Source organism: Cricetulus griseus, chromosome 3 (genome assembly GCF_003668045.3).
Source record: "Cricetulus griseus strain 17A/GY chromosome 3, alternate assembly CriGri-PICRH-1.0, whole genome shotgun sequence".
Taxonomy (NCBI): Eukaryota; Metazoa; Chordata; class Mammalia; order Rodentia; family Cricetidae; genus Cricetulus; species Cricetulus griseus.
In genome coordinates this window covers 43337299-43351700 of record NC_048596.1, presented here as the reverse complement: position 1 = coordinate 43351700, position 14402 = coordinate 43337299, and the positions used below count along the sequence as shown (strand labels likewise).

Sequence of the window (14402 nt, the reverse complement as noted above, 5' to 3'; positions counted from 1 at the left end):
GGCTTCAAGATGATCTGAGTAAAGGAGGCAATAAATGAAAGAACGGCCATGAGTTGATATTATCAAGTTGTTAATAGGGCTACCAATACTCATATTTTTATTTTTTCTTTTGCATTCAATTTTCTTTTTTAAAAATTTATTTATTTTCCTTTTTCTTTTCTTTTATATTTTATTTTAATTAGAAAGAAAATTATTTTACATGTCAATCCCAGGTCCCTCTCCCTCTCCTCCTCCCCTGCCCCCCAACTAACACCCTACCTATCCCATACCCTTTCTGCTCTCCAGGGAGGGCGAGGCCTTCCATAGGGGGTCTTCAGAGCTTGCCTAGGCCAACCCCCTTGTGTCTAGGCTCAGGGAGTATCCTTCCATATGGGATGGGCTCCCAAAGTCCATTCCTGTGCTAGGCATAAGTAATGATCCACTACAAGAGGTCCCATAGATTTCCAAGGCCACCTCAGTGACACCCACATTCAGGGAGTCTGGATCAGTCCCATGCTGGTTTCCCAGCGATCAGTCTGGGGACCAAGAGCTCTCCCTTGTTCAGGTCAGCTGTTTCTGTGGGTTTCACTGGCCTGGTATGGACCCCTTTGCTCAGTGCTCCTCTGCAACTGGATTTCAGTTCAGTTCAAGGTTTAGCTGTGGGTGTCTGCTTCTACTTCCACCAGCTGCTGGATGAAGGTTATACGATGGCATATGAATTAGTCATCAATCTCATTATCAAGAGAGGGCATTTAAGGTGGCCTCTCTACTGTTGCTTAGATTGTTAGTTGGTGTCATCTTTGTAGCTCTCCAGACATTTCCCTAGTGCCTAATTTCTCTTTAAACTTATAATGTCTCCCTCGATTATATTATTTCTTATCTTGCTCTCTTCTGTTCTTCCCCCAACTCAACCTCCCTGCCCCATCATGTCTTCCTCACCTCTTTTCTCCCCTTCTCATTCTCCTAGTTCCCTCTCCCCTCCCCCCATGCTCCCAATTTGCTCAGGAGATCTTGTCTCTTTCCCCTTCTCCAGGGGACCATGCATTTCTCTCTTAGGGTCCTCCTTTTTACTAGCTTCTCTGGAATATGGATTGTAGGGTGGTAATCCTTTACTCTATGTCTAAAATCCACATATGAGTAAAAAAAATTCTATTATGTTTCTAGTATAAGCATGTTAAATAGGAATCAGATGTGAGTCTCTATTCCAGAATTCAGAACAAGTGGCCTAAGTTTCTGATAAAGTCCAAGGACATGCTTTTAAACAGAATACCTTAGTACAGAAAGGGCCATATGAATACAGTATATTTCTAGTAACTGAAAAAATACAAGGAGGGGACTGAGCACACATTGAGAGCTTGAATGAGGTTTCAGGACCATATTAATTTGGTTGCATTTTAACTTTTTCAGTATCTTCTAAAGCCTGACCTGTTTCAAAAGAAAGCAATAACTATAAAAAGGTGCAGTGCCAGTTGCAGCATGCTTGTGGAATCTGCATGAATGCAAAGCAGAAGGGCTGAAGATACAGAGCACAGGCTCAGAAGAAAAATGTCATTGGGCCTGATAACCAAGGCCTATAATTCCAGCTATAGGGAATGCTGATGTGGGAAGTTCACAAAACCAAGGCCTGCCTGGGATGCTGACTGATTTTAAGACCACCGTGGACGACTTCATGAGTCCCTGTCACAAACTGAAAAAGTAAAAGATGACGGGATATACAGTTAAGTTCTAGAGTGTGTGCCTAGCATGTACAAGGCTCCAACTTCAATCCCCAGTCATTCAAAACAAAACATGATTTCAATGGATAAAAATGAGACAAAAACAATTTTATGCTAAACTTACTACTGCTGAGAGTCAAGCTGAAGTTCTTTCAGCTCACTGACATATAAGAATGATTTCTCAGTCACTAGTAAGAGATTCAACCATCAAGTTTTCAAGACATAAATTAAACTACATTTCCAGAGCCATGTAGAGAGATCATTAAGAACACAATTCCATTATCTGGATATAATATTCTTTCCTGGGCTTCACATATGCTTTATATGCTTGGATGAGAATGTCTCTACTAGTACTCTTTCTTAAAAGGATCAAATTCAAATCACTAGGAAACCAAGATGATGAATAAAACAAGAGCCAAATTTCTTGAGTAATATTTGAAAAATTCCCATTAATATGGCACCAAATATTTGAATAGTCACCATGTTAGCATAAAGAAAAAATAGTTGTTTCATCAGACTCCTTCCTCTGATCAAGGAATGAATAATAAGTGAATGCATTTTCCATCTTGTCCGAATCATCTGCCATCAAAAATGGCACCTCTGCATTCAAGACCCAATTATGAGCCTGATCCATGCAATTAAGTAATCAAGCCCTGTTCCTGGAGTCAGAGGCTCCCTTCTACTTGTCTCACTCTAGTCTGACTTTCTGTGCTATACAGCAGTTCCCTTAGATTCCATATTGACTATCCATGCTTAACAGAGAATTCCATCCCAGGCAGGGGTTGCCCACCAAGTATTGCTTACATTGGACAAACTGGTAAGTCAGATTCACATGAAGGCAACTATTATTTTCTCTTCCTCCAACCAACATAGGTCCCCCCCACACACATACTTTGAGTATTCTTATCGCTGGATTTCTTTCCTTCCATTAATGTCCTGGCCAACTTTGCTGTCAACAATATTAAGGGAAAGAAGCATTCCAGGTGTCCCTGTCTCGTAGAATTTTGGAAGTTGAATTTTCAGCATGGAGCATTTGAAACCACTTTGTTTTAGAAGTAACAAAAATTGGTTGTATGGGCATGGAGCATGTTGAGTCTGGGTGGCTGATCCTCCCTCCACGTTTATTGAGCTACCATTAGCTACTCCAGTAGATACAGGCTACATTACACCCCAGAATGCCTTGTTCACTGCAACTGATCCCAATCCCAGGTGAAAGCAAATTGAGAAATGAGGAAATCAGAGAAGCTGGTTGATAAAAGGACCATGTTTGAGACAACGCAGATTAAGGAAGCTCAAGGGTCAAAATCCTATCTGCTCTCCAACAGAAATTGGTTACTAATTAAAGTCTTGAAAAACTTGATTAAAAATGACTTTTCTTTTAACAGACCTGTTTATCACCATGGTAAAGCGGTCTTGGTGGGGCACATATTTCTCACTCTTTGGAAGCAAAGCTGACGAGACAAACTGCTAGTACAAAATGTATGTCTCAAATATTCATAGAAGGCTGTGGTGATTTACACTAGCAGAGAAAGTGATGTTACTAGAGGTGCTTTTTTCTTCTTTAGGTGGGCCACTAGTTCTTGATCCCATCAAAAAGCACTTTCAAGTATAGGTGTACAGACCATTCCTAATATATTTACTCCCAGCACAGTCATCAGGTAGGACAATGAAATATACACTGACATAATCATCTCAATGTAACGGACAGGTGTCAGCTAAAGCTCTGCTGTGTACCCTCTGGATCCCTCATGTTCCTATGCCTTGTTAGTTGACAGATGCCTCTGTGCCATCCTTAATTCCTCTCTTAAAGACACCCCAGCTAGTCAAAGCCACTCTGCCTTTCAGTCAGTAACAGTTCTCCTTCCCCACCCTTGCTGCTGTAATCTAAACCATTTTTGGCTCCCAATTAGACTCTTGTAATAACTGTAGATCTGCCCCCCCCCCGCCCCAAGCTCTACTTTTTTCTGTTCTCTGTTATAGTCGGATTGGTCATTAAAACTCTAATGAACAGTCAAATGAAGTAAACACCTCCCCAGTTAGTCACTTTTCCTTTATTTAAAATTTCTGTGTTAAATAAAAACAAACAAACAAACAAAAAACCAAATCCAGGATCTTTTCTATAGGGCCTTTTCTGGTTTATCTACTGTCTCCCCACTGCCTTTTGCTTACAGACTTCATTTGACCTGAGTTCCATCTCCCCACACATTGCTTTGTTGGATGCTGCTCCCACACCCATTCCCCTTCCTAATTCCAGCATTGTTGACTTGATCTTTCTCTGCCTTTTTACAGTAGCAGGATCCCTTCTTATTTAGTCTAAATCACCGTGCATGTCACTCTTGGTCTACTTTAACACAATTAACAATGTAGATCTGTGTGATCATGGAAAAAACTACTGCCTCTGTTAGATAAATTCCATGGAGTGACGAACTGTGGAGAAAAATCATTATGGCATCCAGAGGGCAACATCATGCATGGTTTCAGGGCACAACAATGTTTAACATAGCAGGTCTGAGACTGGAGTTCTTTAAATGGTCACCCGCAAGGTGGGCCACTTTCTGGCATCTGAGGCCTTGGATATTGGGAGTGTTCTCATTATACCCTGATAAGAAAGGCTCATAGTACTTAAAGCCTTTGGGTACTGGGTGTGTCAGAACACCTGCTTTCTTTCTGTGTGCTAGGACTTTGGAACATCCACTCCCACCAGCAAAGTGAGGTTTTAAGACACCATGTCCCATATATTGCCACATTCAGTGCCGGGGGATAAAGTGCTTTCCTGGCACTTCACTAAGAGAAATCTCTTGGAACCTTCAGCCTGGCTTCTTCTGGACTTTGCCCCATGGGACTTTTCCATCTGCTGATTTTGCTTGGTATGCTTTCACTGACATCAATTATATCTGTGAGTGTGACTACCCAATGAGTCATGAGAGCCCTCCTAGTGATTCACTGGACTGGGTGGTCTTGGGGACCTCCTCTGAAGTTTTAAGAAACAATATTAGGATAATATAGAATACAGAAGTTGAAGTTCATGGGTTAGCTCTTGGCTGGAGATCAGGGCCTATCAATGGTATTTATTGTCCCCAGACTCAATGTCCAATACATCTTGACATGGAGAACTGGAAGAAATTCAGTTAGGTACAAACTTAAGAAATGATCAATATAAACTACTTTTTTTCATATGTGCTCATGTTAAGAGTAGAATGTTTTGAGGGGGTCTAGAATTGGTTAGAGGTATATACTAGTACAGTTAAACCAGGTCTTGACTCAGTGGCTGCACCAGCACACGAGTCCCTGCTGAGCTGGAGTCTGTCCTTCTCAGATGACTCTTGCTAGCCTCAGAATGCGACAGATTTCCTCAGAATGCTTGCAGATTTCCACCATGTTGCATTTTCAATTAAAACAACCAAATAAGGCATCTTAAAAGAATGATGTCCAAGCTGCTGGGACAATAATGCCACAAACTCCACCAGATTTTATTAGAGTCAAATGACAGTATAAACCAGTAGGAAAGTGTGTGCCAACTACAGAAACAGCAGTGCCTCAAACTCTTGGAGTACTGAACACCATCCAGTTGGCTGAGAAAGGACCATGTGGCTTAAAATCATTTTTTGCAATTACTATGCTAGCTAGTTCATCGTTTTCTGGCAGATATGCCCCACACACAACTAAAGTCAGCTAATTTTCACTCTGCTGATCGGCAAATATGATTCTGAAAAACCACCCAGGGAGCTTTCATGAAATTTGAAGCAGTGCATCAAAAACATGAGCCATTTGTTATTAACTATCGATCTTGAAATCATGCATGTATATTCACTAGTAGGCCACCCAACATCCTTCACAGGACGTTCTGAGATGCAGAGTCTAGACTGCTGGTCCTGACCAGGAGTGTCAGAGCCAAAAAGCAAAACCGACAGGTATATCCAAACTCCCCACCCCCACACCACTCTGCTCAGTTTTACTTTTAAATAACACATCAAAACTTAAAAACATAAGGGGCACCACGTGTTGTTTCAACATATCTTCAAACATTTACCATTTTTCTATGGTAGAAACACTCCACATCTTCCTTTCTAGCCATTTGGAACATCTGATGTAACAACTTTGCTGCAGTCAGGGTTTTTTGTCTTGGAACACAGAACTGCCTTCTACTAACTATATAACCTAGTATCTATTGATCAACCCTGTATCATCCTTTCTACAGTCAGGGTTTTCTGTCTCAGAACGCAGAGCTGCCTTCTACCTAACTATAACCTGGTATCCACTGATCCTTCCCTTCCTTTACTCTTTACTCATTACAATTCAACTTGTCCTTCCTGGGTAAAAAAACATGTTTTAAAAGTTACTTACTATGGGTTTCTCCAAAATCATCATTAGTTCCTTAGTTATTAGACAAGAATTATCATTCAATCCTTTGTCAATTTCCTTGAGTAACGTTACATTCCAGGAGAAATATGTCGTTTAGGGTGATTTCAAAATCCTCCCACAAAGAGAAACTCCCACAATGCATTAAATTCATCATGAATGATGACCCTGAAGGATGAAGGGGGTGTTAATTAGGATAGGGGACTTTAGGTTCTTCAAGCTTGTGTATGGATGAAAATGCATATGATACTGAACTCCCTGTATGTTCAGTTTTTTTTTTTATTTATGTAGCTGATGTTCCCAAATATTTGATAAAGAGTTTTCCTTAACCTTACCGTCTTCATAGTAAAACTAAACTTTCCTTAACAGTGTTAAAATGGGTCGCTGTACCAGCTGGGTAAGTTAAAACTAATTCTACACTGGGCCAAATCTTTGTAGCCTTTTTACCCACTAAGTTTCGTTTTTGGAGCATCTTGAGAGGATTGCTAAGCCAGAGGTATTTTCAATCAGTTCAATTTCAGGTTAAATGAAATTATCTTTTCATATTAATTTTTTTCAGCTTCCCAAATAGAAAATGCTGTTGGAAGAGATGGGACCAAGGCAAATATAAACTGACTAGGTGTGCTTTAAAATGCCCCAGAAGTTTAAAAGCCTTCTTCTTCTATCTAATGACTGGCAGACAAAACACGCTATGCTCTTATAACCTTGTGTTCAAGATAAGGCTGAACAGGAGGATCTTCAAAGAGACTCCTACACAATAGCATCACATCAGTAGCAACGTTTTAAGGAATGCAAAGTCCCTGACTGTGCTGTGGGAGAAACAGAAGAGGATGAACAGCAATCGGTTTGAAGCCCTCCAGGTGATTCTGTGCCTGCCACTTGATGAAGCACAGATACAAAGAAAAGCTGGACCCCCTAGGTCTGCAGGTGCAGAGATGGGTCTGAACACTGGGCTCTACCTCTGCTCAGGAGGTGACCTTCGGCAACTTCTGTTATACTTTAATGTCCTCATCCATAAAGTGGCAATGATAATAATGCCTAACTCACTGGAACACTGGCAATAATCTACTACATAAGAGAGTTAGCAAGAGACTTGGCATAACAAGGGGAACTCATTAAATGCAGGCAATTATTTTCTCTGCTCCAGAGAGATAGCAGGTTTGCTCATTCATTCATGCAACTAGTTATTTATTCAACTTTTGCCACATATGCACATTAGAACCACCCCACTGACTGAGGCCCACTTCAGACCAAAATGCAAAGCATCACTTCCTGGTGATGGTGAAGACAAGTTTCTCAAAGAAGAATCAATCTACAATCAACACTACAGCCTCTGCCCGAGGACCAGTGGCTGCACGCATGCACCTGACCCCAGGGAAGCTTTGGCAGAGAAGCCAGTTGCCCAACAAGTTCTGATATGTTCTTATCTTGTCCTTTTCTGTTTCCTTGATCTTAGGGGGCACAGGACCTATGTCTCTAAACAGCCAGTCTATTTCACATGCCTGACAGAAGAAAGGCACAGATTGATGGAACAGGAAATGAGTTGTTTTTCTGTACTGATCGTTCTGACTCCTCGATGCGAACATGAGAGGTTTGTTAGGGTAGAGGAGGGACTTCACAACCATCATGCCCAGCATGAACTCTCTAAACTCATGCTTCTGGACACAAGCGGCCAAGCCTCAAGCTAGACAGAATGACTCTGCACACTACTATCCAAGGCAGGGAAGGACTTGGGCCAAGTTTTTAAATAAATTAAAAGAACATTCAGGCACTCCTTGCCTTTAATCTCCACTCTCTTATAACCAATATAGAATGACAAGAATAGGCCCAGGCTAATGATCTGGATGGAGGTAGGAGCTTATGGAGACTCACCAAGTAGCCAGCTGACACTATAGCATGGACTACATGGATCAAGAGCTTGAAGAATGGAAGAAAGAAATGAACGGATGCTTTAGCTTATATCTCTAACATGACCAGGAAGAATGCTCACTTGCCATAGGCTTTCACTTTCTTAAAGGTTTATTAAAGCAACAAATAAAAAGTTGATGGCAGGGAAACAGATGATTGCAAAATATAGTGACACAGGTATATGAATCGACTATCTAGCTAAGATAAGTTAATTTTTTGATTGAGAAGCCAAAGAACGATAACTACGATGTAATCTGGGTATTGTGCACTGTGCAAAGCTTCTTGTGCAATGTTTTGTGGAACTTTGGTGGTCATCTCTGGAAACACATAATGAGCCATGCCTCCTCTGGTGTGCACACCTGCGAGGTAAGTCTGCTTCAGTGTGGAAGCACAGCTCACTCTTAATGCTAACAACAAATTAGATAAATCTCGTTGGCTTCTAAGGTTAGAGGGAAAATCATGCTTCCCAGATGACCACAATGTCATGTGACACCCAATCAGCTTTTTGGTGAGGCCCTTCTGGAGAGGAACCAATTGTCACCAGCAAATGCATAAATCCTTAGAGAGTAGAACCTTCCACTCTCGTGGAATTTTTGAGTCATCTAAATGAAACCCCAAACACAGCAGTGGAATAGAGCATAGACACTACCACTCAGCTCTGTTCAGATTTCTGACCAGCAGAACCAGTGAGATAATAGTTGTCATGAAAACTCAGCTCTGGGGTCTCCTGTCAGGAAGCAATGGAAGAGTCACACGGATGAGCAAAATGCTCTCACGTTGTAGTGGAGAAGAGTTTATGGGATTTAATCATGAGCATACTAGGGGAAGCCTTGGGCTTTGAATACAGTTTTGCAGATATAAGAGTCCCGGCTCTCATTTGGTTACAGTGTTCCTGAAAACTAATCATAGGTCTGCCATCTGTTTTCTGTCCTTTTCCTCAAGAGAAAAACCATGACTTAATAGTATTCTGATACTATGTTTACCCTGAATGGCACTCAGTCTTGTTTCTTCAGTCATGACTCTGTGAACATATGTGAAGTTCATGATAGGCAGGGTTAGCATCTCTCCTGGTATCTGTCTCTGGTATCTGAGACAGAGAGAGAGACAGAGAGAGAGAGAGAGTAGCACAAAGGTGGGGGTAGGATTCTTTGCTCATCGGAAGGCTGGGCATCAGCCTGCCAGTGTGGCATCTCAGCTCTCCCAGGCTGAGTGAGCTCAGACATGCATCTTACACTCCTCCTTCTTACAGCATATGTCACATTTACGTACATTTATCTACACAAGATCAGAAAACTACTCAAGGGGTACTTAGTATATTGCTTTTAGTACACTGAGTACTAAAAGTACTTAGCACATTGAGCTCTCCTCTCAACCTTCCTTGTGTGAGGCTCAGAAAATCCAGTGGAAAACAGGGGAGCTTTGGGGGACAGGCATGGCAGCCTTCAGTCAGCAAGAGGCCTTTGTCAAAAAGGAGGCCATAGGTAAGGTATTTGTTACCAAGCCTGATAGCCCAACCCAGGTTAGAAACCTATATGACAGAAGAAAACAAACTCCCATTAGTTTTCTTTCAAAACACACACACACACACACACACACACACACACACACACACACACACACACACACACACACAGAGAGAGAGAGAGAGAGAGAGAGAGAGAGAGAGAGAGAGAAAGAGAGAGAGAAAGAGAGAGACAGAGACAGAGACAGAGACAGAGAGAGAGACAGAGAGAGATGAAATGTACAAAATACAAGAAAAAAAAAACATCAACAACAACAAAAACCTCAGGTGGTCCATGGTGCTAGAACAGAAGCCCTCATTTTTCCTGGTGTCCTTTCTGTCTCACTAGTACAGTGAGAGGAAAAGGGACATGTGGTATCCTACTCTTGTCCAGAGAGACATGTGACTCTTTCCTATGAGAAGAAATGTGAGACAAGGCAAAGAAGGTCTCCCTCAACTGGTTTTATAAACAACCATATAGAGGCACTTGTGTGTAGGGAGAAACCCTGATTAGAGGTACCAAGCAGGCATGGTCAGAATACCATAACAAGGGTTTAAGAAGGAGAGAGGCATGCATGCAGCTCTCTTTCACCTGGCCAAGTTGACTGGGAAGCATTTCTGGGTCCATCCTGCTCAGGTGCAAACCTGGTCATTCTACACTTGTCCTTTCCATATGTTTTGTAAATTTCATTTAGAAATTGCAATTTTGTCTGGTCAGGAAAAGCACACAGCTCCTGTTAATACTAATTCTAGTGCCCCCTTCATGGTTCATTACTTCTATAAGAGCTAGCAAGCTGTCATGTGTTACTGTCCCCTCAGATTACCCTACTTAATGATTTCTTGACTCCCAGTACCTTTGAAGTTCACATCAGGACTCCTTCCTTTTTTGCTTTACATAGGACAGAGCTCTCATGGAAAATTCTTCTGTGGCTCTATCTATTTCTACAACCCTCCATCTCTAGATATGTCCAAGAGAATGAGACTTGGTGGACCTATCAGCCACATTCCTCTGCCTCCAAATAAGCATGCATCTCCAGTACTGTAACAGCTGGAGTTCTTGTAGACATATGAACCAAGACCTAAATGGAGAACCCTCCCATAGCTCACCCCAAATACAGCAGAGCAAATATGTGCACAACATTAATGACTGGAATGCAACATGCCTGGTGAAGGATGCCACCAGTGTGGCGGTGAAAAATGGTTCCCATAGGCTCATGCATTTGAACACTAGGTCTCAGGCTGGCAGTGTTGTTTGCAGGAGGTTATGGAACCTTTAGGAGGTACAGCCTTGCTGGAAGGAGTATGCCACTGGGGGTGGCCTTTGAAAACTTAGTTTCACCCCACTTCCAGTTCACCCTCTGCTTCCTGTTTGAGGTTGAGGTATGGTCTCTCAACTTCCCACTCCTGCAACCTTGCCTAATGCTTACTGCCATCATGGGCTTTCCCTCTGGAATTGTGAATCAAAATAAACTTTCTTCCATAAGTCACTCTTGGTCATGGTGTTTTATCAGAGCAACAAAGAAGTAACTGTTAAGAGCAACTGGGGTGAAGCCCCCCCACTTCCGAGACATGTGAGGTTAAGAACACGATGCCAGAAGAGAACATAGGGAGAACTCTAGAGAAATCTGTCCTGGGCACAACATCTGTGGTACAGTCCTGACCCACCATGCAGGAGGAGAGCAAGGAGCTCTCCAGCCAGCAGGAATGAAAGACCAAGAGCCAGGAAAATATGTGGAAAGGATGCAAAATTCTGCGGATGTGTGTCTTTTCATCAGCTGGAGACATGTGGAGAATTCGAGACAGGGATTATAAAAAGTAGTGTAGTGGAAAACACCCTGGCAACACTTAGCAATAAAAATTTTCAAGAAAGAGAAACAAAAAAAAGAGCTTTTTTACAGCTCACAGAGCAAACTGGTGACATATGAATTCATGATGAAGAATGTGTAATGTCTTCCAAGCCATGTTTCAGTAATCATAAAGCAAAAAACACTTAAGACTAAAGAGGTGCATTTCCAAAGGATGCAAGCTAAAGTGAACTAGCACCATCTACAATTTTAGTGGATTTCCCTTACTGACATGCTTGCTTACACTGGCTTCCCTGAACTGGTCAAAAGTTTGATACACATTAGATGGCATTTCAGGTGACACCTGCCAGCAGAGTAATTCCAATCATATGCATGTTCTAGTGTGCCTCATGAAATAAACCCTTTCAGGGCACAGCAGCCGTTTATCAGAGATGAATACAATTGCAAATAGGTCTTAGTGCGTCTACACCTCAGGGAAGTTTTCTAGCTCCGAGTCAGACTGTCTTAGAAAATATGACAGTGCACTCTCTATCAGTGAGCCTTGATGAGGGAACAGGTCCCAGGTCACTGTTTCTGTGCCTCTCAGGACCAACAGCTTTTCTTTATACACCACAAAATTGGACTGGGGTTAGGGTTAGGGTTAGGGTTAGGGTTAGGGTTAGGGTTAGGGTTAGGGTTAGGGTTAGGGTTAGGGTTAGGGTTAGGGTTAGGGTTAGGGTTAGGGTTGTTGTCCACAAAACTGGACAACATGGTAATAGCTGAATCTCCTTGGTGAACTTACCATGTACCACATACTTGGCCACTTAGGGTCATTGAAGTAAGTAGATTGGGCACGGCTGAGGTCATAATCCCTCTTCGTCCGTTTTTTCACCACTTGCTGTTGGATCCACTCCACCTTCCAAGAAGAGAGACATGTGGTGAGTGCTCAGCTTCCATCACAGTCCCATAACATAAATGACCGTCTACAGCATTTCCCATTTTCAGTCAGGGTCGTGTTAAGTCAAACGTTATTGTGACAATTAAAATCTCCAAGTCCATGTGATTCTCTAGAAAGACAGTTTGCTTTTATTTCAATAGAGACAGACATTCTAGTCTTTTATAGACTAATAATTCAGCTCAACACCAAGCCAGTTTTTTTAGCTTTTTACAAAAACATGCCACTGATAATTTGTTCTAAGGTGACAGTGATAATGTTTAGGGTATATTTCCATTGATAGTAAGAGTTGCAAAGTCTCTCCTACAGAAGTTCAATACTAAATATTTCAAGCTTTGCGGGTTCATTCTGCTCTTGTAGTATAGCTAAAGCAAACCGGAAGTGGTAAAGTGGTGTTGAAGTAAACTGTCATAAACAAAACCAGTTGCTTTGGACACATGTGACCCTTCCTACTATGAAACATATTCTTAAATGTTTTGGCATCACTTGGTTGTTGTTGTTTTTCTTTAAGGAAGTATCTCACTATGTAGGTCTGGATGGCCAGAACCTTGTCAGGGGCAGCCTTGAATGTGCAGCAATCCTGCTTCTGCCTTCTAAGTCCTAGGACTTGCAGGTGTATACTACCACCCTGGCTAGGGTTATACAGTTTTGCAAAAACACAGCATGGTGGGAGAGTACTACTAGGTGAATCAACAAAGGTATGCCCTACTTTTACCTGTGGCACAGACTAAAGAGTCAGGTTCTTGAGCAATGGGCACCCTGCCAACTCAAACTTTAAAACCACAACATTCCAGAAAAGCCTTAAAATTTAACCATGTCCTTTGCTTCAACTTTGAGTTTAGCACAGCATCTGTAATCTTATGGCATATAAAATGTAAGAATATTTTAAAAACAGGTTGTTATTATGGCAAAAAAAGAGCATTTCAAATGCAGGATTAGCATTGATGTATTTCTTCAAGTTTCCACAGAATGTTCCTTTGTTTGACAGCTAACTTTGTCACAATATTTTGAAATTTCCTATCTAGCCATCTATCTTTGTTTCCATAAAGTAAAAATTGGGAGTAAGGACATCATGTAGCTTCCTGCCATAATCCCTTATCTGCCCACACGAAGATTCAAAATCTCTCTTGCCTACTTGACTACAGAGTTGAGGAAGAACACAAAGGCACCCTTCTCAATCAGGGTGGAGAAGCCAGAGTGGACATGGGTGCACATTATCTCTTACACGAAATATTTCACTTCTTGATTCTAAACAATATTTCTAAGGAATCAAGTTCCACTATGTTACTCACTCAATAAATATTAAGTGGCAGACACTATTGTGGGAATATGAAGATGAGTGAGAATGATATTGAGTTTTGAAAGACATTTTTGATCAGAGAAATGTAGCTAGTATTTCATTATTTTAGATTTATAAAAACATAATTATCTCTACACATGATGCCCAACAAGGGAACATTTATGATGAGTTTGACAATGCAACTTATATTTGCAAACTTAATCTTAAATTGCTACTTATGTATATCATTCCTACAAGGTTAAGTGGGCTTATATCTATACACTAGGACGAAGTAGTCTTCAGGTATGTTTAAACATCTGGAACCTTCATCAATTCCAAACAGCCAAGGTGTATGTGCAAATACCAGAGAGTATCACATAATCTGCTAGTCACTAAAAAACTCGTAGACATTAGAAATTAAAGGAGTCTTTATTGAGGTGGGGCAAGTAATGCCACTCTAAGAACATGCCTGGCTTCCCTCTATGTGTCACAGGCAAGACAGGTGTGTGGGAGAGAGAAAACTAAATGGTAGCCATTTCATAGATGAACTGTAACACAGTTCATCTTACCACACAGTTCATCTTACCAAATACCACCTCATCTTTAATTTTACCAAACAAAGTGTTAGCTACATGGCACACTGGCTAGACAGTGTCACAGCACATCTGTGTCTGACTATAAGTCACTCTGCTTGATCACAGGGCTGCTGTATTTTAAAAAGGCCCATTGGATTGTGTGTGTACATGCCTCTTTCTCTTTCTCTCTCTCTCTCTCTCTCTCTCTCTCTCTCTCTCTCTCTCTCTCTCTTTCTCTCTCTGTCTCTCTCTCTCTTTCTCTGTAGCATCTAATACCATGTAATTTGCGTTGGCGCTTTACTGCACAGGCCTTTAGTTATAGAATAAGAAAAGCCCCCACACACACC

The 14402-nt window shown here is 41.5% G+C and overlaps 1 protein-coding gene across 2 annotated transcripts in view; it reads right to left on the bottom strand.

The window, feature by feature from the left end:
* The window catches only part of LOC100762283 (proprotein convertase subtilisin/kexin type 5), a 421198-nt gene that overhangs the window by 314645 nt on the left and 92151 nt on the right, over nucleotides 1–14402 (bottom strand). For both annotated transcript variants that reach the window (XM_027406556.2, XM_027406555.2), the window contains exon 3: nucleotides 12049–12162. In XM_027406556.2, coding sequence (XP_027262357.1) covers nucleotides 12049–12162 — 114 coding nt within the window. The remainder of the gene's footprint in view (nucleotides 1–12048; nucleotides 12163–14402) is intronic.